General features: G+C 43.6%; 1 protein-coding gene across 4 annotated transcripts in view; it reads right to left on the reverse strand.

Annotated features, from left to right (window-relative positions):
• Window positions 1–4,485: 4,485 nt before the first annotated feature.
• Window positions 4,486–22,895, reverse strand: part of SYBU (syntabulin) — a 60,812-nt gene continuing 42,402 nt past the window's right edge. For 2 of the 4 annotated variants that reach the window (XM_068237927.1, XM_068237925.1), the window contains exons 6-10: window positions 19,744–19,849; window positions 16,473–16,526; window positions 12,385–12,588; window positions 8,726–8,875; window positions 4,486–7,354 (exon numbers count right to left, since the gene is read on the reverse strand). In XM_068237927.1, coding sequence (XP_068094028.1) covers window positions 6,289–7,354; window positions 8,726–8,875; window positions 12,385–12,588; window positions 16,473–16,526; window positions 19,744–19,849 — 1,580 coding nt within the window. In that variant the 3' untranslated portion in view covers window positions 4,486–6,288. The remainder of the gene's footprint in view (window positions 7,355–8,725; window positions 8,876–12,384; window positions 12,589–16,472; window positions 16,527–19,743; window positions 19,850–22,895) is intronic. The other 2 variants (XM_068237928.1, XM_068237929.1) reach the window with 2 other exon arrangements.

Here is a 22,895-nt window from a genome sequence, read left to right on the forward strand (position 1 = left end):
CAACACCCTATAATTCTGCAGGCCACCATCTTGTAATCCAAACAGTCTAAAGTCAGTGCAGGAAGAAACCATTTAACCTAGCAGTGTGTTTTTGAGATGTGGGAAGAAACCAGAATGCTCAGAGGAAACCTATCCAGAGTGCCCATGATCGAGGCAAGTAATAAAGGTGCTGCCATAGTTTCTCATGTTAACAGCCACGATTAGTGGCTTAAGTGGTAGCAGGCAGCATTATTTCATTGCAGTTAACATGGGAGCCTAGGGCAGCACCCAAAGTGCTGTGTCAGTACCAGTGCATAGGGGGCAGGGGAAAGTCTGTTGCAGCTAGGCATCAACAGAGGAAAGGTTCAAGTGAGAATTGGGTCAGGTTAGGGGATAGTAGAAGAAGATTGGTAATGTTACAGATATTCTTTTAGTGACTGTCAAGGAACAGCCGGGAGCAATGCAGGCAAAATCGGGAAAATTTGCACAGTCGATTTTCTGATAGCTTCCCGGCTAGATGTGCGCAGTCATTGCAGCAATCAGAATGACAATTTTTCCTTTCATGAAGTAGGTTTACTGAGCAGGGAAGGCATGTTGGTTTTAATTAACTGGACCAAAAGGAGACAGTTCACACGTACCTGTCACAACTCTGACCAGGTAATTAAACCTCATCACAGTTACCTGTGAACGACAGCATACACAGGAATAGTCAAGCAACCCACAGCAGTGGGGCCTATTCAAAAGCTGCATTCCCACAGACTTTCCAGAGCCATGTAGAGACAGCTTAGAATACATGGAGTTTGATTTTTAGCATGTTTTAAGGAATACCGTTCACGAGAGGTATGAAACTTCTCATTCTGCTGGTCCGGGTCTGATGAATATTTTAATATTCAATTGAGGCCACTGACGTACCCAGAACCCGAGGTATTCCACTACTTCGTAATTGGGCAAAAGCACCCAAGTCTGAGGTCATAAGAATTGGCATAATCTGAGGAATATTGATCTGTTATTAGCGCAAATGTGGCATTTATTGGTTTTGAATTATAAGTTTATACCTCTTTATGAGGGAATGAACTGATTGGTTTGTAATTCAGAGGGGCAGGCATTGCCACACCCCCAAACCAGCTTCATCAAAAGCACATTGCCAGCAGGAAGACCTCAGTCCTCCAAATTCCATCCTTCTAAGAGCATGCTGCTGCTAGCCAGAGGACCCTGTGGTTAGCAGCCATCTTGTCTGAACTGAAACAAAAAAGGAACTTTACAAGTTTTCACAGAAAGGACATATTTCCATGAACCTTTTATTTTCATACTGTGCCATTTGTCTCTATAATTGTTGATTTTAACGAATATATCTATCTCATATTTAATAAACGACGCTACCATCCTTTATTCCGCTACTTTAAATGCAGAATAAATTTGGTATCCAGTGTATATAAGTAAATATATCAAATTTTATTTCATTTCTTCAATAGGGATTAAACATTTAAAATGGGAAATTGGGATAAGGGAAAAGGGATTGATTAATAAGGGATATAGAGGAACTACAAGTACCACATTGCTGGCCAGCTTACAATAACCATACAGCAGGCATACACCTCACACATACTCTGCCTTGATGCTACCTTAAAGATATGGGTCTGCAGATGATATCCATTTGGCCTTTCTGTACTGTATATTGAGCTATTTATCATAAAGAAGGATGGTATATAAAAGGGTTATAATGCTTTGCTCTGCTATGTCTTCCTCTGCGAGAGACGCTGAGACAGAGCGGGAAGCAAAAGCGGAGATCCATGGACTAAGTACGCTGGGACGCCAGCCGGTCAAGGGTCCGCTAACCGCCGCTCAGCCGGAACACTACACGTAAGTGCTGAAGCTCTAACCAGCAACCGGTAAGAGAGTTGTCACAGCGGAGGAAAAAGTGGTGAGACGCTTACGCAACACTGTACTAACGCTTTATACGAAACATGGACTGCATGTGAGTACTAACCATATTGCAAACTAACGTGCTAGCATGGGAAGTTATGAACTGCTTGCTTTTTATGCACCAATTGGACCTATGCCTATATGTGTAGCATCATAAACCTGACTAATTGCATTGACATGTGCTACTAATACTTCATGGATTACCATACCGAGGAAGACATAGCAAAGCATTATAACACTTTATATGCCATCCTTCCTTATGATAAATAGCTCAATATACAGAACAGAAAGGTCAAATAGATATCATCTGCAGACCCATATCTTTAAGGTAGCATCAAGGCTGAGTATGTGTGAGGTGTATGCCTGCTGTATGGTTATTGCAAGCTGGCCAGCAATGTGGTACTTGTAATTCCGCTATATCCCTTATTGATCAATCCCTTTTCCCAATTTCCCATTTTAAATGTTTAATCACTATTGAAGAAAGAAAATTTGATATATTTACATAGACACTGGATACCAAATGTATTCTGCATTTAAAGAGTCAATGACTGGTTGTGTATTCAAGTGCAGCGCTAATTTGACGAAGCGCATGTTGCCGCAATAGGGATATTTCCCACAGTAAAGTAACGCTGTAGCCTGCACAGATATACAGAGCCAAGAGGTTTAGTCACCTCTATCGTTCGTACTATTTATTCAGCTACCCTGCTATTCAGCCGCACAAACTGAACCCTGACTTCTGAAGTCGCTACTATTGTTGATAGCTAGATAAAAGAGAGTGTTTAACCGCTTCTATTTGCAGGTCTAGAGTGAGTCGGTCAGTGGGCTCCTCTGTCCCATGGTAACAGAGGTGGTGGCAGTTAGACCCTGAAATAGTGTGTAATTTGTGTTACAGTAACACACAGGCTCCCTTCTAGTCGGTCTGCTGCCAAAATTCCAGGGGTTTCTGTGCACAGATTGCGACCACAGATTGCATGGTCCGTGTGCCGAAACCGATTGGAAGGCATCTAGGGGCCCTGTGACAGTGACCATTTCCAAATTAAGACTGTGTCCTTTTTACTTCTACGCAACCTTGATGGGGGAATCAAACTAGACTCCAATGCCAGAACGCCGACCACTTACCTCCCTTCATCAAACAGCCATCGGCTTGTTGAGCAAGCACTCCCAGCAGCTGAATGTAGAAATCAGGCTTTCAGTCAAAAAGGTCTGTTTTATTTAGAAGAGGAGAGGTCTACGTACCAGTATCTTTCCAGAGCAGTTGAAGGCTACCTCTTTAGGGAAGTGTTTAACTCTTAAATCTGTATCCGATTGTAACTGCCGTCTGTAAGCAGGGCCGGTGCTAACATATGGGCAACCAGGGCAATTGCTCCATGATCCCGATCCGACTGCAGGGCGAAGCTGCCCCCCCCCCCCCAACTTCCTGGAACCCCTGCAATGTCTTCTGCCAGCATACATGGGTATAAGTCAGTCATTTTGGCACAGGTTGAGCCGAATGACTGCTTAACCTGCTGCCGTACGAATTCCAGACGACGTTAATTACTATTCCCCATCTGAGTTGTAGCAACTTGGAGAGAGAAGTTATTTGGGGTCCGGAGATCCCTGGAATCCCAAATTAACTTTGTGCGGCTGTAGACATATCATCAGGACTATGGCGGCACCCAGGTCAGGCATATCACAGGTTGGAGAACGTGCCAAAATTGCCTGCTTCACTTACGCCATGGCTCCGTGTACTTCATCTGTGCAGGGGCGCCTCTCCACCTTGACCCGGCGCACGGTAATTAACATGTCGCTGGTCTTGGAGAAGATGCAGCAAGCAGTTGATGAAGTCCGAGAGTGCACGGAGCCATGGAAGTGCACCCGCCATGACTGGTGAGACACTACTCCGCCAGCAAAACTGCAGGGGACCTGGAGAGCAAGTTGAGGGTAGTGTGTGCGGCAGCAGATTCAGAGGCCTGGATTAATTTTGATCAAAAGCCCCATTGTTACTAGACCCAGCCCTGTTAGCCCTCTCACTCTGTCCCAGCAACCCCTGGAGCCATGACTAGTAGCATGACGACAAAGTGTTGGAGATTTCCCCAACTGAGACACAAGCAACAATGACAACCCATCAGAAGTTAGACCCCTATCCTAGTCTATGTTTGCCTGGATTTCACCTTCCTTTAGTGCAAAAATATGGGAAATTTCAGATCAGGAATGTGTTTTCCTCATCAGTAGGGATGGTCAATGGGATGCAAATATTTTTTAAGTTGATTCAGAATTATGCAAATTTTTGTATGAAAATGTATGCAGCTTGAAAATGGACCAACCAAATTTCACCTTGGCAGGATTTAATTGGATATAAAATTTGCAGAATGCTGCATCAACTCGAAAGTATTTGCATTTCATTGACCATCCCTACTCATCAGCTCCCAGATTGGCTGCCTGAGCCACTTGTCATGATAGGATGGCAAATAGAATATTTGCCATTGAAATCCCATGAGTACAGCTACCCCAAGGAAATCAAAAGTGGCAAAGAAGGTTAAAAAAAAAAACAAAAACAAAAAAAAAACACACACACACAAGAAAAACCACCAAGCAACAACAGAATTAGACAAGGTCAATTTATTGAATCTGTACATATAGAGTTCTGACAAGCGAAATGCGTTGGTGTTCCAGCAACATGGAAATACACAAATAAATAAATATCTGCTATACACCTTATAAATACATCTCATGCTATGTAAACACTTTGCAATAATTTCTGGGGAATACAGGCACATGTCTGGAGTACGAACATGCTGTGACACAAGGCAGCCACGAGAGAATAGAGGGTCACATTACCATAGGCAACAAGAGAGATACTTCACAGATAGCCAGGCATACCTACAGCAGAATATGGGGGCTCTATGAAATGAGGCAGCTGTGCTAGCGAGATCCACAATGCCATGGACACTTACACGTTGCATACAACTACACCAACAAGAAGACTACATTCAAGAGTGTCGGCACCCAACTTCAAATCTCTTAGCCATCTCTCGGAACCGGTATAAGTTGTCCCTTGAAAGCAATTCCTTGGTGCTGCTGTCAAAGGTCAACCCCTTGCCTCAGGTGCCTTTGACAACCTGTCCCAAAGGTTAACCAGTGTCAGCTGGTCACAAGAAAATGTATGTAGAGGGAGAATTTTAAGCGGTTTCAAGAAGCAGCTTCGACAAAAAGCTAATAAAAAGGCAAATCTCACCCCAAAAAGTATATTTAAGTGACGTTAAAGGATGATTTGCCTTATTGTATCTTAGTTTCTACCAAGGGTGAACCATCTCTTCTAGAGTGACCAGCTCTGCCCCAAACAAGCTATGAGAGGGATTTTCTGCTACAGGATAGAAAATAGCCACTGTATGATGGCAAAACTGGAAACTCAGGCAGAGATTTCACCATTGGAATCCTGGGTGATCCAATATGGCAGCATCCAATTAACTGTGATGCAAGTTGTGGTTGGAACCATCCTTTACATCTTCAGCAAGGTGGACAACCCCTTTAAATAAGAGAACTCCAAGGTTAGTGAAGGCTCCAGTGCAGGAAAATGAGGGAATGGAGAAAAAAAAAAAAACAAACAAAAAAAAAATTATGCATCGCTAAAGAACATAAGAGCAGCAAAGCCGCATTATAAAGTAATTTTGGAATTTAGAAGTGCATTTTTTTTTACATCACAACATTCAAAATGTTTGTCCTGTAATAATTTTTAGTGCATTTTTTTCTTCATTTTTCAGGGGTAGAAGCAAAGCTCTCTACTTTTTTTTTCTTCATTTTATTCTGCTTCCAAATAAGAAGCTTAAAGTGAAAGTTAATAAAGTGCAAAATGGAAATTTAATTAGGTGCGACGGGTGACAGATTGAGATTACTCAATCTGATAAGTGCTTTTTGCAAACAAAGAGCTTAAAAGGGAAATAGAAAAATTTCTGTAAACTTGGTGATCCAGTCATGACCCTACCCAGAGGCCACCAGGACCACGCAGTGGAGAATAAGAATAAACAAGAGATCTGTGAGTCCATTTGGAAAAATCCATTTTTTATATAGCTGGTCAGACATGATTATGGTCTCACTCCTATCTTGTTAACTGGATCCTAGGGTAGTTATACAATACCAGCAGAGCACGGCTGTATGTGGCCTCCTTCATTGGGCATCAGATCATTGGCATGGCCATCAACTGTAAATGCCCACTAGAAGGACCAAACAAGCAGCATGGTGTTGGTATTATATCAGTACGATAGGAACTAGTTGGGACCAATACCGACAGATCGTATGAAGAGTAAAACCATCTAGCTTATATACAGCTTCCCCTTTAAGCATACAGGAAAGGACAAAGTCCAAACATTCTAGATCATAAGTTCTAGAAAAAAGAAAAAAAAAAGTTAACTAAATATAAGGGCTGTAAGAAGTTTTCCGAAGAGTATGTAAAGCTATCAGACAACACCCACGCATCATACTGCCAATGTTGTATACTGGATCTGCCCTTCCTCTCTGTGCAGTGAATGCCCACAGCATTGTAGGAATAACTGGCACAGCCACAGCCAACAGATCGGTCAGAAAACGGTCACTCCAGTGCTTCTTGGCCAAGCACATGCGTTCTGCATCTATAGACGGCAGTCGTGGCAAAGGCTCTTCAAAGTCGAGTTCTTTCATGGCACGGTTTTGGGTTGAAGGGGGATCATTCTGCAGAAAATCTGGGGATAAAAGGATAGCAGAGTTTGGGTCATTGGGGGTCAAGTCAATCAAATCTGTAGCGCCAGAAGCACCTTTGGATTGGAGACCACAAATGAGATCATTTTGGGATTTGAACATCTTGAGAAAGAGGTTTTCGAGATCAAGGCTATAAGGAACAACATCGGTTTGGATTGCCTGCTCCATCCACTGTGAACCTGGAGCCCACTTGGAATGTACTTTCACATTATCTTTCCCAAAAGCAGCATTGGGTAACAAAGTGGAATTCAGATTGCCCAAACTACCAAGATCACTCCTCGTTTCCATCAGGACATCGTCATAAAGGTCATCTCTGTTTGCCAAGTCATCGTTCAGAAGAAGGTCACAGTCTGCCATCTCCTCAGTTGCTTGTTCTTCCATGAGGAGACCCTCTGACATTTTATCATATATTGCACTTTCCGTCAATGAAACTCCTGGTGAGTTACAAAAGTAATCCAGACCAGGTTCATCTCGAAAGGCCTCATCCTGGGCTAGTTCCATAGTACGCAGAAGGGTCTCCAATTTCCGGTTCTGAATGTTTATGTCTATAAAGTACTTCTGAATGCCTTTATCTTTCTCAGCCAAGCTGTTTTTCATTGTCTCAATGAACTGCTTCAGCCTCTTGATCTCTTTCCGAGCTTCTTTCAGAGCCAACTGGGCCTCAACACGATGACATTCCTCCTCAATCCAGTCTTCTCTCATACGGGCCAGCTGAGTTTTCAGGTCATGTATTTCTGTTTCCCTGAAATGTAAAAATGAGAGGAGTAAGGCTATACGGTAATCGATATTTTCTTGCTCCCCATACCCTGGAAGGTAGCAGGAACTTTGAGCACCCGGTGGCAGCAGAAATTTGGGCACCACTGTAGGCAATCACTGAAATAACAGTGAGGGGAAATTTGGGCACCCAATAAATAAAAGTCGCCAGGGATGCCTGCAACGTGCAACACGGCAACAAATAGTGTACATTTGCGCAACCTATTTGTAGACAAATTTTGCATTGTGGACGGCCCCAACACCTAATTATTTATCTAAATGTCCCCTCATAACCGATATTTCAACGAGCACCTATGGCAGTGCCCAAAATGTAGGTTTTGCTTTTTTCTATTGTGTATTGATGGCTTCAGGGGTGATGGACAGTTAAGGTTAGCCGTGAAAGGGTGGGGTGGTGAAGGGAAGCCGTTGGGGTTAAGGTTAGGCATCAATTAGTGGGATGGTTTGGTGTGAGAATAGGGTTATGTTGAGCTGTAGTAAAATATCAGTACTTAACACTGACATTTTACTATAGTTTTTTTCTACTAGTATTAGTAGAACATCAGTGTGGTTTGCATTCTTACAGGTAAATTGCTTTTTAGTAGGAGGGCTTTTCGGTCTTTTTTTTTTTAATTCCCTATACTTTCCTAGTGGTTTTGAGTCACCCCGAGCTGCTTGGGTACTCTACAGTAAATTTACCAATACGCTACTATCGACTTTACTGGATGCCCAAATTTCCAGGCACCCTTTTTTATGTACACCCCAAGAAGACAAAAAAAAAACAAAAAAAAAAAAAACACACACACCACAACAAACAAACAAACCACTTTGCCCTCTGAAGCAGAATACATTTTTATCCCATGGTACTGGACTGAAGGAGCTGCTTGATATTTAACAGGAGGTTGAATCTACAATTGCATTCCATCTTCTGTTAATACCAAGCTGCTGCAGAAGTATCAATACACACAGAAAAGGAACACCACAGCCAGATTAAGGCTCTCCACACCGGAGACCATAAACCCAGGCCAGGTTTCGATCACCTATGAGAACATAATAATGAGGATTGCTGAAAACTCCCTGGCCCATATGCAATTCACTTTTTCTGCTGGAGTTCTCTCCTCTGTGATATTTTTAAACCTTGTCAATAAAAAGCTTTTCAAACCATTTACAGACGTCAAATATTTCTCAACCACCTTCTAAAAAAAATAAAATAAAGTGTAATGAAATAAAAAGGAGATGAACAATAAAGGGAAGGCAGAAGAGATGACAGAAGACAAATCTGGGTATGGGAGGCCCCATTCATAAAACAGCCTCTAGCCTGAGGCTATGCATAGAATCCACCAGCCATTTCCATAGTGATCACCTTTCCTCCAGAGAGCTCTGAGACTCCTTCAGCTTGGCCTTCAGGTGGCGGATGGAGACCTCCTTCTGCTGCAGAGGAGTCAGATACTGCTCGGGGGATGGTGGTTTGATGCCATGATTGTCGCCACATGATGCGTATCTCATGTTGCGCCTGGAAGAGAAATGCGATTCCACATTATAATCAGAAGTGTTTTGTGAATCATTTACCAGGGAAGTTTTCAAACCAGCTTCACCTGCAAATTCCCATCAGCTACAGTACACCAGTCTCTCTAAACATTATTATGGCACATAGGGTTAGGCCGGGGGGGTCCTTAGTACTAGGCACTACCATGGGGGTTTTAGGGTTAGGCAGCGCCGGGGGTTGGGGAGGATCAGGTAGTGTTCGGCATCAATAGTGAGGGCTAGTGTAAAGGTAAGTTGGGTCATCGTAGAATAACGGAACTAACTAGTAGAAAATCAGTAATGTTACCGACACTCTAACATCTATCTGCGGTGCCCTTTTACATGTACACCATGAGGCTGAATAGGAATGCAAGGCTTCAGCTATGAACTCAATCCCTAACCAGCAAAGGGAAAAGACTGGGGCCCATATGCAATAAACTTTTTCTTCTGAATGCTCTCCTAGTAAATAGATTTTTAAAGTCGACGATAAAATGCCTTTTAAGCCACCGACAAGCAACAAAATACTCAAAACAATTTTGATAGTACTTCACCTACTTGTTGGTACTTTTTTAGTTGAAAAGTGCTGGAAAGGTATTTTAAAAATCGATGAAACATTTTCTTGGCGAAAGCTCAGGTGAAAAAGTGAATTACATATGGCCCAGGGTCTCCACCTGGATTTTGCAGTTTTATCTTATTGGTAGAATAGCCACAACATAGCACAACAATTCGGCATGCATGCGTTTGTCAAGTGCACTTGACAAGGCCTGTGTTCTGAAACGTTGTGCCATGTGGTGGCTATGGTACGAATAAAATAAGCCAATACTGCAAAATCCAGCTGGAGACCCAGTCCTTTCCTGTTCTACATTTTGCACCATTAGGGTCCCAGGTGCAGGCTGGTCGACTTCCTGGTCCTCAAATCACTATTAGCAGTTTAAGCAATCGGACACCATTACTGAATTGGACTCCGTCCCTAACCAGCTAATGACGACATCTTCCTGCCCCACAGCTTTTCTTCCTAACTGCAGACATATATAGTATTATAATAAGGGTAACAGAGCTAATTGCAGAGACGCATTAGGCTGGGTAGGTGCAGGGAAAAAAAAAAAAAAAAAAAGCTACAGGAGGATGTAGAGGTGAAGGGTGAATTTGCTGTAAATTGCAAGTTGGGGCCAAATAGGCCAGAATAAGACTCTACCCATAACATTTGTAAATAATTCCCATTGTTTTACACAACATGAAGTCTAACGTTCTTGGCTGATGGCCTGGTGTCTCTAACCAACAGGACTAAAGTGTTCAGCTGACCAGTATACAGGGAGTGCAGAATTATTAGGCACGTATTTTTGAGGAATAATTTTATTATTGAACAACCATGTTTTCAATGTACCCAAAAACTCATTAATATCAAAGCTGAATATTTTTGAAAGTAGTTTTTAGTTTTTTAGTTTTAGCTATTTTAGGGGGAATATCTGTGTGTGCAGGTGACTATTACTGTGCATAATTATCAGGCAACTTAAAAAACAAATATATACCAATTTCAATTATTTATTTTTACCAGTGAAACCAATATAACAGCTCAACATTCACAAATATACATTTCTGACATTCAAAAACAAAACAAAAACAAATCAGTGACCAATGTAGCCACCTTTCTTTGCAAGGACACTCAAAAGCCTGCCATCCATGGATTCTGTCAGTGTTTTGATCTGTTCACCATCAACATTGCGTGCAGCAGCAACCACAGCCTCCCAGACACTGTTCAGAGAGGTGTACTGTTTTCCCTCCTTGTAAATCTCACATTTTATGATGGACCACAGGTTCTCAATGGGGTTCAGATCAGGTGAACAAGGAGGCCATGTCATTAGTTTTTCTTCTTTTATACCCTTTCTTGCCAGCCACGCTGTGGAGTACTTGGACGCGTGTGATGGAGCATTGTCCTGCATGAAAATCATGTTTTTCTTGAAGGATGAAGACTTCTTCCTGTACCACTGCTTGAAGAATGTGTCTTCCAGAAACTGGCAGTAGGACTGGGAGTTGAGCTTACCTCCATCCTCAACCCAAAAAGGCCCCACAAGCTCATCTTTGATGATACCAGCCCAAACCAGTACACCACCTCCACCTTGCTGGCACCTGAGTCGGACTGGAGCTCTCTGCCCTTTACCAATCCAGCCACGGGCCCATCCATCTGGCCCATCAAGACTCACTCATTTCATCAGTCCATAAAACCTTAGAAAAAAAATCAGTCTTGAGATATTTCTTGGCCCAGTCTTGACGTTTCAGCTTGTCTGTCTTGTTCAGTGGTGGTCGTCTTTCAGCCTTTCATACCTAGGCCATGTCTCTGAGTATTGCACACCTTGTGCTTTTGGGCACTCCAGTGATGTTGCAGCTCTGAAATATGGCCAAACTGGTGGCAAGTGGCATCTTGTCAGCTGCACGCTTGACTTTTCTCAGTTCATGGGCAGTTATTTTACGCCTTGGTTTTCCCACACGCTTCTTGCGACCCTGTTGACTATTTTGAATGAAACGCTTGATTGTTCGATGATCACGCTTCAGAAGCTTTGCAATTTTAAGAGTGCTGCATCCCTCTGCAAGATATCTCACTATTTTTGACTTTTCTGAGCCTGTCAAGTCCTTCTTTTGACCCATTTTGCCAAAGGAAAGGAAGTCGCCTAATAATTATGCACACCTGATATAGGGTGTTGATGTCATTAGACCGCACCCCTTCTCATTACAGAGATGCACATCACCTAATATGCTTAATTGGTAGTAGGCTTTCGAGCCTATACAGCTTGGAGTAAGACAACATGCATAAAGAGGATGATGTGGACAAAATACTCATTTGCCTAATAATTCTGCACTCCCTGTACCTCATTCTACTACAAGGCTGAGGTTGACAGAAGACCATCCAGGTTAGTCCACCACAGGCGTAATGTTGACAGGGTACATAAACAGATTGGTGAAGTCAAGCTACAGTATCTGTATGACCCCTCTTGTTCATCTGTAGGCACTCTAAAATCTGGAGATACAGTACCTGCCAGAATTGGATATTCTGGGTTCAGTTACAATATCTGCAGGTGGCGCAGTATGCTTTTATGGAGTTTCTACTGCAGCTCTATTCAAACAGTGCTGGGTCAAAGCAAAGCTGGATGCAGTGATCCAAGACCCCATGGAAGAAACCAACCCAGAGATTGGCAGGACCATGTTAGCTGTTATCATATGGGGGGGGGAGAATCAATCTTCACATATCAAGAGTGATCTGGGGCAAAGATGGGAAGTTTGTCTCTCAGGTGACCTCCAGGAGTCTTTCAAAGCATTAAGCCATGTAGAAAATATCGATTGCAAATGATTAGATCATTTGCAATCGGTATTTTCTACATGGCTTAATGCTCTTTGTCAGTCAGAACGACTGACAACCAGTCAATGAGAATCTAGTGCATGTACAGAGCTTAGCGCAAATAAAGAGAAGTCTTGTAGTAAAGGCGCATAACAAGAGTGCAGTACCTGAGTGTAGGGCTTGTGTCGCTGCCCTTGTAGGAGCCGGAGTTACTGCTGCTAGCAGAGGAGACCCCGTAGGCATCGTGGGCATTGACCGGACTCAGCTGACTCCTGCATATAGCTGAGAAGAGCTCCTTCTCCCGTGCGGTTGGAGGACTCTGCACTGCCTTTCCAGAGGAGCAGTTGTGGCCTCTTCCATGGGATGCGCGGCTGGAACACACCAACACTCCAAAATCAACAGCAGTAAAAAAAACAAACACGTATAAAAAAAATTTTGATGGACTATTGTGGCAAACATCAAAACCAGATCAAGATATCCTCTCAATTACAATGAGTTTTTTTTCTATTATTTTTGTCTAAGTTGGCTTATGTGGTGAGGAAAAGATACTACTGTGCACAGCTGATATCCTGTCTGGTAAATAATTCTGAAGAATTAGTTTACATTGATCATGCCAAGTTCAGAGGCGAGCCGGCCGCCCCCAGCCAGAGGGGAGCCGGCGAGCAAGTGGAAATGAAACTTTAGCTGAATCCGTCCTCCATAAGTGATGGGAAGATGATGGGAATAACCAGAAAGGAAGATGATGGGGAAGAAACCGCAGATTTAGAATATGTGGAGTGTGATGACAGCAGCATTGTGGATGGGAAGAGCAATCGGGATGCTGGGGGATCTTTGTGCAAGGATGAATTGGTCAGCAAATAATAGCATGCCATTGCAAATAGCTAATACTTACCGTCTGTAAACCTGCAACCAATCATAGCTAAAAGGTTGGGTAACGCATACATTTACTTTGTCAGAAAGACCCCCACATATTTCTTACACAACAGCTTTGTGCATCCCTTTTTAGTTACCTCTAAGTATTGAGAGGTTACATGCATACATATCCTAGACACACACATGCACTGCAGACACAAACAACGTGTTCACATTTTGACCACGCCCCAAACAGCAAATGTGCTGCACAAATACAATGCAAACACATGCAACACACATTGTGCATACAAACACAAAAGACGCATGCACATATAGACACAATGCAAACACAACAAACATTCTGCATACGGATAGGATAGATGGAGGGGTTTTTGCTGGCTAAGGCTTCAGTAGCAGTTACTCCTGTTATAGCCTGATGAAGCGGGCATAGAGCTGTAAAAAGAGTTGCAAAATCTGGAGTTACGAATAAAGAGAATTTTTGCCGATAATTGACTTGTGAATCTACTTGGGTAGATAAGTTCCCCACGACCTCCCTTTTTAAATGGTTTTTAAATATTTTATTCTAAATTTGCCGCCTCTGTTAAATTATCCACACTGAATTTAAAGTCCACCCTTGGTGGAGAGGCATTACCCAGCTTTCCTGTCTACAGAGGGTGACCTTTTTAACCAGAGTGTGGTTGGGTTTTATCTCACCACCTGCTGTTAGGGCTTCTTCACACGAGGAGTTTTTTTGAATTTTTAAGCACAGGCAATTTGTACAAATCGCCCTAAAAGTACTTACACTACGCTTTCCAATGAGATAGGTCACTTTGCGGCGTTCTGTTTGCTTGCTGCAGACAAAAGCTCTGCATGTACCATTTTCAGGGTGATTTTGCCTCAATGGAAGGTATAGGAAAAATCGATTTGTGCATCGATTGCGTTCACGTTTTTTTAAAAATACATACAATGTATTTTTTTCCGGGTAAAAGTTCACTTCCTACTTGCGTCAGGAAGTGGAATTAAAAAACTGCTCTGGAAAAGCATTTAGAAAAGTGCATTTAACAAAATCGCACCACCCACCCAAGCACCGGAAAAAAAAAAAAAAAATTTCCGTCAAACACCCAACATGAACGCCAATGTGGTTGGAACGCAAAGCAAACAAGGCCTTAGGCCAGAAACCCACTAGGAGTGATTTCTAATCGCTAGTGATTTGTATAAGCTCTTGCTAATGCAATGCTATGGGGGATTTTTATAAGATCATATCGCTCCTAGTGGGTTTCTGGCCTTACAGTGGTTGCCTTAGCAGAAGCAGACTTTTGTTAGTACATTTCCTTCATTTTTCTTTATCCTTTTTATTTAGGTTTAAAAACTACTGCAGATACTAGTAAGGCCACATCTGGAATATGGAATTCAGTTCTGGGCACCACATTACAGGAAAGATATTGCAGTTGTAGAGCAGTTGCAGAGACAAGCAACAAAATTGATACGTGGGATGGAAGGTCTCACTTACCAAGAAAGGTTAGATAAACTGGGTTTATTTAGTCTAGAGAAAAGACGCCTAAGGCCACATACACACATCAGACCATAGTCTTTTGAAAATGAAAGATCACAGACCAATCTTGCCACCCTTCATGTAGTATGAGAGCCATACTCTACACAGTCTTCTATGGAGCTGAACTCCCCATCAGACAGAAATCTTTGCAAGATGCTGCACACACAGATGCTGTACAGACACAAAAGATCAGTATCTGCAAAAGATCTGTTCCTGCCAAAAATCCATTCCTGCAAATTGCAATGATAGTCTATGAGATCTGCAGATCATCACACACACATGATTTAACTGACATTCATCTGCAGATCAGATCCACCAGGATGGATTTTTAGATCTGCGGATGATTGCTTGATCTGCAGATGAATGTCAGTTAAATCATGTGTGTATGATGATCTGCAGATCTCATAGACTATCATTGCAATTTGCAGGAATGGATTTTTGGCAGGAACAGATCTTTTGCAGATACTGATCTTTTGTGTCTGTACAGCATCTGTGTGTTCAGCATCTTGCACAGATTTTTTTCTGATGGGGAGTTCAGCTCCATAGAATAGACTGTGTAGAGTATGGCTCTCATACTACATGAAGGGTGGCAAGATTGGTCTGTGATCTTTCATTTTCAAAAGACTATGGTCTGATGTGTGTATGTGGCCTTAGAGGGGAGCTAATTAACATGTATAAATACATCAGAGGGCAAGATTAAAGCTTGGCAGATGAGCTTTTTGTCCCTAGACCTTCACAAAGGACTAGTGGACATGATCTGCGCATGGAGGAAAAACGTTTTAGCCATTTAGGAAAGGGTTCTTTACAGTAAGAGTGATTAAGATGTGGAATGCATTGCCACAGGAAATAGTTATGGCAAATTCTATAGCTGCATTTAAAGGGGGCTCAGATGCTTTCCTTGCGTTGAATGACATCCATGGCTACAATTACTCGGTAATGCCTAATGATGTTGATCCAGGGATTTTATCCGATTGCCATCTGGAGTCGGGAAGGAATTTTTCCCTTTTGGGGCTAATTGGACCATGCCTTGTAAGGGTTTTTCGCCTTCCTCTGGATCACCAGGATGTGTGAGGGAGCAGGCTTATGTTGGTGTTGTACTTTGTTCTCTGGTTTAACTCGATGGACATATGTCTTTTTTCAACCCAAATAACTGTGCAACTATGTAACTAACATACTACACTATCAAGAGCTCTCAATTTCTCGCCTTTGTAGCTTCCAAAAACCAATGCGCAAATGGAAACATACACAACAAACAAATTCTTCATACAAATACCAAAGACACTCACAAATGCAAACAAACATTCTGCATACAAACACCTATGACACAAACAATTGAACATGCTACTCACTATGTAAACCTACACAAGTAACCTTCTGCATACAAAATTCTTCAGAAAAATGCTGTATGCGCACACATACACTGAGCAGATACACAGCCACAAAGCAGCAGATGTGCTGCACAAGCTGCACACACAGGATATAACAGGCATGGGCAAACTTGGCCCTCCAGCTGTTAAGGAACTTCAAATCCCACGATGCATTTGCCTTTATGAGTCATGACTGTGGCTGTCAGACTGCTGCAATGCATTGTGGGACTTGTAGTTCCTCAACAGCACACTGAACACATTCTGCATACGGACACCACAGACAATGCTGTGCGCATGCACCTACACACATTCTGCAGAATTATGCTGCACACACTTCTGGTTTGGCTGCAAGAAATGGGATCACAAAGTAAATAGACCACCGATGTGTGACAGGGAAACCACCAATGTGTGACGGGGCACCTCACAGCACAGGGTGTGCACACCACAATGTACAGAGATACGGCGGAGCCGCGCATGCAGTCACCTCTCAGCAGCGCTCCTGCAGCCCCGTTTCTGAGTCTCTGCGCGGTACGGCACTCTTCCAAAAACAGAAGAGGGAAAGCCTGTTACAGCGTCCATTGCAGACATGAACACAACACTGCGCTACCAGCTTATAACAATGACTCAACAGCTCTGTAGAAATATTGAGGGTGCAGAGCGCCCCCTACCTGTAAGCACAATGCACAGACCCCCACACAGCTGCATGGCACAGAAACCACATGGCAAGAGGCCGCAGTGCTTCACTGAAGCACAAGTTATAATGTACACAGACTAATCACTTTGGGACCAGAGACCTTTTTTTTTTTTTTTTTTTTTTTTTTTTTTTTTTTTACAAAGCTATCAGTGCTCACTGCGATTGGCTCACCGTGATCATGGGGTTAGGAGCCAATCAAATGGTCTTCTGAAAGATACTGAGCTCTGCTGTCTGACAGCCTATGTCTGATATTTTGATCGCCAACGGCCTCATCCTCTACTGCTGGTGTTTATATTACGTGGGCATATTTAGGCTGCGTGCACCAGTGTAGGTCTAGTGCGTGTGAATAAATGTGTCAAACAGTTAAAACTGCTCATCTTTTTTTCTGAGATACTAAAACCTAGATACATGCCCATTTCTGAGTGGATGAGGCAGGGCATTGCCAGGGCGCATCTGCATGGGGGGCCCTCAGCAGCGGGCACATGCAGGCCAGGTAATCAGGATACTCACGTTGCCAAGTTCCAGTGCAGCGTGTACGTACTTCCTGGCTCTGCGTTCCATCTCATAGTAACAGCGCCCTTAGTAAGTACATGCGGCGCTTGATCCCAGCAACGTGCGTATCCCAATCACCCACTCTGCATACTCCCGCCACTGTGCCCTCTATACCTGGCTACCATTACTGAGGGTACCCATGCCTAGCTACCTATACTGGGGCACCTATACCTTGAAACCTTTACTGTGGCACCCAAGCTTAGCTAGCTATATTGGGGCACCTATGCCTGGCAACCTATACTGGAGGCACCTATACCTAGATACCTATACTGCGGGCAGCTATGCTTGGCTGTCTATACTGGGGGCACCTATGCCTGGTTAGCTATACTGGAGATACCTATACTTGGCTAGCTATAGTGGAGGCACCTATACCTGACTACCTATACCTGGCTAGTTATACTGGAGGCACCTATAGCTGTCTAGCTATACTGGAGGCACCTATAGCTGTCTAGCTATACTGGAGGCACCTATAGCTGTCTAGCTATACTGGAGGCACATTGGGCCACAACATCCTAGGAAAGGGGCTTATACTAAAAGCACTGTGGAATATGTTGGCGCTATATAAATAAAAAAAAAAAAAAAAAAAAAAGGAGACATCTGGCTACCTATACTGGAGGCAGCTACATAGTACTGGCGACCAACTCATACTGCAAAATACTGCATTGCAAATAAAGTTCATGAACCTATGGGTGGGGGCACACACAATTTTTACACCTTCGCCCTGTGTACAATCTAGCCTAGAAATTGCCATGCCTAGATAAATAACTCACAGACACGTCTCCATTGGGTAGACTTCTTCTCACTTTTGGTGCTCCTTTGGGCCGAGTTCACACTTGGGCCCTTTTTGCCCATGATTTGCGCTTTGCTGATCGCTCGTAATCTGCAAAGTGCTGCTGCACAAGTCATCCTACGGGATTACTCTCACAGCATCGATTGCGGCACCTTTGTGACTTCCAATGACCGCAAACATGCATAATGTAGCGTTTTCTCGGCAACTGCGTTGTGATTCTCGTTCACGTGAATGAAATCCGCAAAACACAATTGCAAAAAATCTCAATCACAAAACATTTGAAGTGTGAACGGGACACCAGGCTGGATTCACACTTGGTTCTCAGTTTTCCTATGCAGAAAACACAGATGAGATTAATCAATGGGCTAGCTCACACTTGAATGTTCTGCACATGCAGAAAAAACAACCGATAGCAATGCAGGACTGTCAGACATCGTAAGAGAAGAGGCGCCAGCAGGATAAAAGTTAATACAAATTTTAAAATTTGCTGGGAGGCAGTGGTGTACTTACCTCCAGAAAGCAGACTCAATATACTGTCTGAATTAAGCAAATAAATTATTGGTACCCCAAAAGATGCAACGCGTTTCGCAGGCACAGCCCGCTTCGTCAGGCAATAAGATAGGGGACAAACAGTAGCTCGTCAGTAGCACGAATAGCGCCTCTAAAAAGGTTTTTATTACTTTTATCCTGCTGGCGCCTCTGTTCTCTTACGAGAATACTGTGTCCACCCCTGGTGGAGGGGTGATCTACTCCTACTTTTCTGATCTACAGAGAGCAACATCTTAATCCTGAGTGGGGACAGGTCTAATCTCCTCACCTGCATCTACAGTGGTTGCCTATGCGGTAACCCACATTTGTGAGTATATTTATCTCACACTTACATTTATCCACGGTTTCCAATACATAATACACTATATTGGGCTCTCGGTGTTTCCTATTTCCCGTCAGACAGCTCATGCAGAAACCGATAGACAAGTGTGAATCCAGCCTTAATAAAAAACACAGGGGTTGATTCACTGTGGCAAATATTGCTGTGTGCAAACAGCTAAAAATACCAGCACCTACAACAGCAAAGTAACCTACACTACGCAAATATCGCGACCTTCAAAACAGCTATGGTAAAGAGAGCTCATTTACTTATGTAACATTACCATAGCAACACTTGCAGTACTCGTGTACTACCGATGGTCACGCTAATTGCGCCACATGCAGTACTTTGCTAAAATAAGTACTGGTTATATTGCCGTGGGCTGTTAAATGGCTGTTAGTGAATCAAACCCATTGTGAGAGGGATATGGAGGCTGCCATATTTCATTTCCTTTTGAACAATACCAGTTGCCTGGCTGTCCTGCTGATCTTTCTGGCTTCAGTAGTGTCTGAATCACACCCCTGAAACAAGCATGCAGCTAATCTTGTCAGAGACCCCTGATCTGCATGCTTGTTTAGAGTTGATCTCAAAAGTATAGAGGCAGAGGATCAGCAGGACAGCCAGGTAACTGGTATTGTTTTAAAATTAATGATATAGGTTAGCCTTCATACCCCTCTCACTTCAGGTTCCCTTTAAAGGTTCATCCAGCTAGAAGGCAACCCTTCAGTTGGGGAGACCTTTGCAAAGCAATCCAATTGTCATAGTTCTGACATTAGCTATGGCTCTGCCCACTAAGCCTGCAGCATTACATGTGTGGCCACACACACACACACACACACACAGACTCGTACTTGCGTGAGAAGGTAGTCTTCTTCCCTCCAGGGGCGGTGCTAACATGCACCTCGGGGGCGGAGATACTGCCAGTACTGCTGGAGGAGCTGAAGTCCGCTTCACTTCCTGTAGAAAGAAGGAGAGAGATGGTTGGGTGGTCACATGCCTGTGCAAGAAAGCACAACTTCCTTACACCACACAGAGAGCAACAGACTACGAGCACATCTAATCAATACATACATTTTCTTCAGGACCAAAAGTTGATACTGGAAACAACTTTGCAAAAAAAAAAAAAAAAAAAAAAAAAAAAAAAAGGCCCAGTGCTAAAACAAGCACCAGAATCCTCCAATGACTCCTTACCCCTTTCTGCTACCAAGAGTTGCTTCCAATACAAGTAATCACTTGAAAAGTCAAGCACGAGTTACAGTCACTTGACCCTTGCGCACTCCCTCCAACTCCAAAGGAGGGCATAAAATACCACAACGTTAGGGAAGTACTGCTAAAGGGGGCGTGGTCAGAAAAATGGCAGAGACAGATAACCCATTGCACACTAACATGCAAATCCTACCTAATAAAAGCTAAGTGTCGCTGCGTCCAACAGTTTTGTCCCTGTGTCCCAGGATTTTTGTTACTGCGCAATAACGGACAGCTGGGACCAGGAAGCTGGACGGGCGAGTCGTAGACCTAGAGCCCGTTCTTAAACGGGCTGGGTCTACTAGTGTTCATATAATTGTATTCACAAAAATTCAATCATGACTACGCAAGGGAATGCATTCTTTAGAAGCTAAGACCCCAGCCTTTAACTTAGCTGTAGGGATAGCAGTGGTGCCTGGATGATGGATTTTTGTCAGTACCAGAAGCAGGCTAATAGAACATTCCAGCACTGAAAAACTGGATTGATTTTTCCGATCACATCTATACAAAAGCAATTAGAAAAAAACTATCACAAATCAGATAAGACCTGTTGGAAATAGTTGATTCGACCCGTGTATCTGATGGGATATTGTATGGCGTGCACCAGGCATTATAATATTTTGCTCTTCACTAGATTTTTAGCAAGTGATCTTTTTGCCTTCACCTGATCATTGCACATCAGGTCAATGCCAAACCGCTTGTCAGAAGCATGCTATTCTGTATTATGCCCAATGTCTACATTTGGTGTACACCACTGTGTGTTACGCACCCCATGTTGGTTTCTTGCTCTGTACAGCACTACAGAATATGTTGGTGCTTTATAAAGAATAATAAGCTGCTGCTATGGATCCACACTCGTCACATGGCCTTTTATTATTTTTCCCACATATCCTTCCCATTCCCCTGAGAGAACAAGTTCTCTAGTGCGTTCCTTGCAGCCTTAATATGCTCCTTTATGTATGTGACTATATTTGGGGTGATGTGACAATAATTGAGCCCCTGTAGGGCGACCTGCACCTGGCTGCAGTGCCGCTCTGCATATCAATGCGTCCTCCTCCGGGTGGCGTGTGGATCCCGGGATGGGGTTGCCATGGAGACAGACGTTAATGCATCCTGCTCATCGCAGGTCAAATAAGCAAATGAAGCCAGCTCCATGACAACAGAGAGGGAAGATGCAGCCAATCAGAGGGGAGAGGGCGCACTGCAGCTGTTCGGATGATAGATATCAATTTATATTACAGACATCTCTGGAGCTCTGGTCACCCCGTAACAGTTCTAGGTATATAGTGGGGAACTCAGCTAATGGAGAAATGTATAGCCACATTGGCCTTACAAAACATCCTTCAAATGCAAATGCAAGGCAACTAACCAATCAGGAGCTAGTCTAGTTAAGGGGACTCAGTGGCCAATTGCGGCAAACACACTGCTGCTAAAATCAGAGCACATAGACCACTAATTTGCCCTCCAAAAGAGGTCAGTTTAATTAAAATTGTGCACTGTGCCTACTCTGCTTAACCACTTGAGGACCCACCCTTTACCCCCCCCTTAAGGACCAGCGCTGTTTTAGGTGATCTGTGCTGGGTGGGCTCTGCAGCCCCCAGCACAGATCAAAGAGCACTCAGAGCGATCAGATCGCCCCCCTTTTTTCCCCACTAGGGGGATGATGTGCAGGGGGGGTCTGATCGCTCCTCCTGGCTGGCATTTTGCGGGGGGGGGGGGCACCTCAAAGCCCCCCTCCGCGGCGAAATCCTCCCCCTCCCTCTCCTAGCTGCCACCCCCGGGAGATCTGGGCTGCACAGGACGCTATCCGTCCTGTGCAGCCAGTGACAGGACGTCCCCTGTCACATGGCGGCGATCCCCGGCCGCTGATTGCCGATCTGCCTTACGGCGCTGCTGCGCAGCAGCGCCGTACAAATGTAAACAAAGCGGATTATTTCCGCTTGTGTTTACATTTAGCCCCGCAGGCTATTCACGGAGCCCCCCGCCGTGAATTGACAGGAAGCAGCCGCTCGTACGAGCGGCTGCTTCCTGATTAATTAGGCTGCAGCTGGCGACGCAATACTGCGTCGCTGGTCCTGCAGCTGCCACTTTGCCGACGCACGGTATAAGCGTGCGGTCGGCAAGTGGTTAAAGAGGAACTGTCGCGAAAATCTTAAAAAATTTAAAACACATACAGATAAGTACATTTCTTCCAGAGTCAAAAGAGCTATACATTAGTTTCCCCCTATGTTCCTGTCACTTACAGTAAGTAGTAGAAATCTGACATTACTGACAGGTTTTGGGTTAGTCCACCTCTCCATAGGGGCTTCTCAGCATGGCCTTTATTCTTTATAAAGACATTCCCTGAAAAAGATTTATTCAATGATGCTGACAAGCCTCCCTGCTCACTGTACACTTTTTGGCAGTTGGACAGAGCAAATGCCATTCACTAAATGCTTTTAAAAAGAAAGAAAACCCTGAGAAACCCCATGAGAAGATGGGCTAGTCCAAAATCTGTCGGTAATGTCAGATTTCTACTACTTACTGTAAGTGACAGCAACATAGGAGAAAATTTATAGCTCATTTAACTCCGTAAGAAATGTACTTATTTGTATATGTTGACATGCATTTTAAAGTGAACCAGAGACGAAGCACCCTTGTGTATTTTACCATAGAAATCAGTGGGAACATTAGAGAAAACATTTACCCTGCTCTCTGTTCCATCCTCACTGCTAAAAGTGTCTGTTATCTAGCTGAGATAAGAATCCCGGACTGAGCA

Source organism: Hyperolius riggenbachi, chromosome 5, assembly GCF_040937935.1.
Source record: "Hyperolius riggenbachi isolate aHypRig1 chromosome 5, aHypRig1.pri, whole genome shotgun sequence".
NCBI lineage: Eukaryota > Metazoa > Chordata > Amphibia > Anura > Hyperoliidae > Hyperolius > Hyperolius riggenbachi.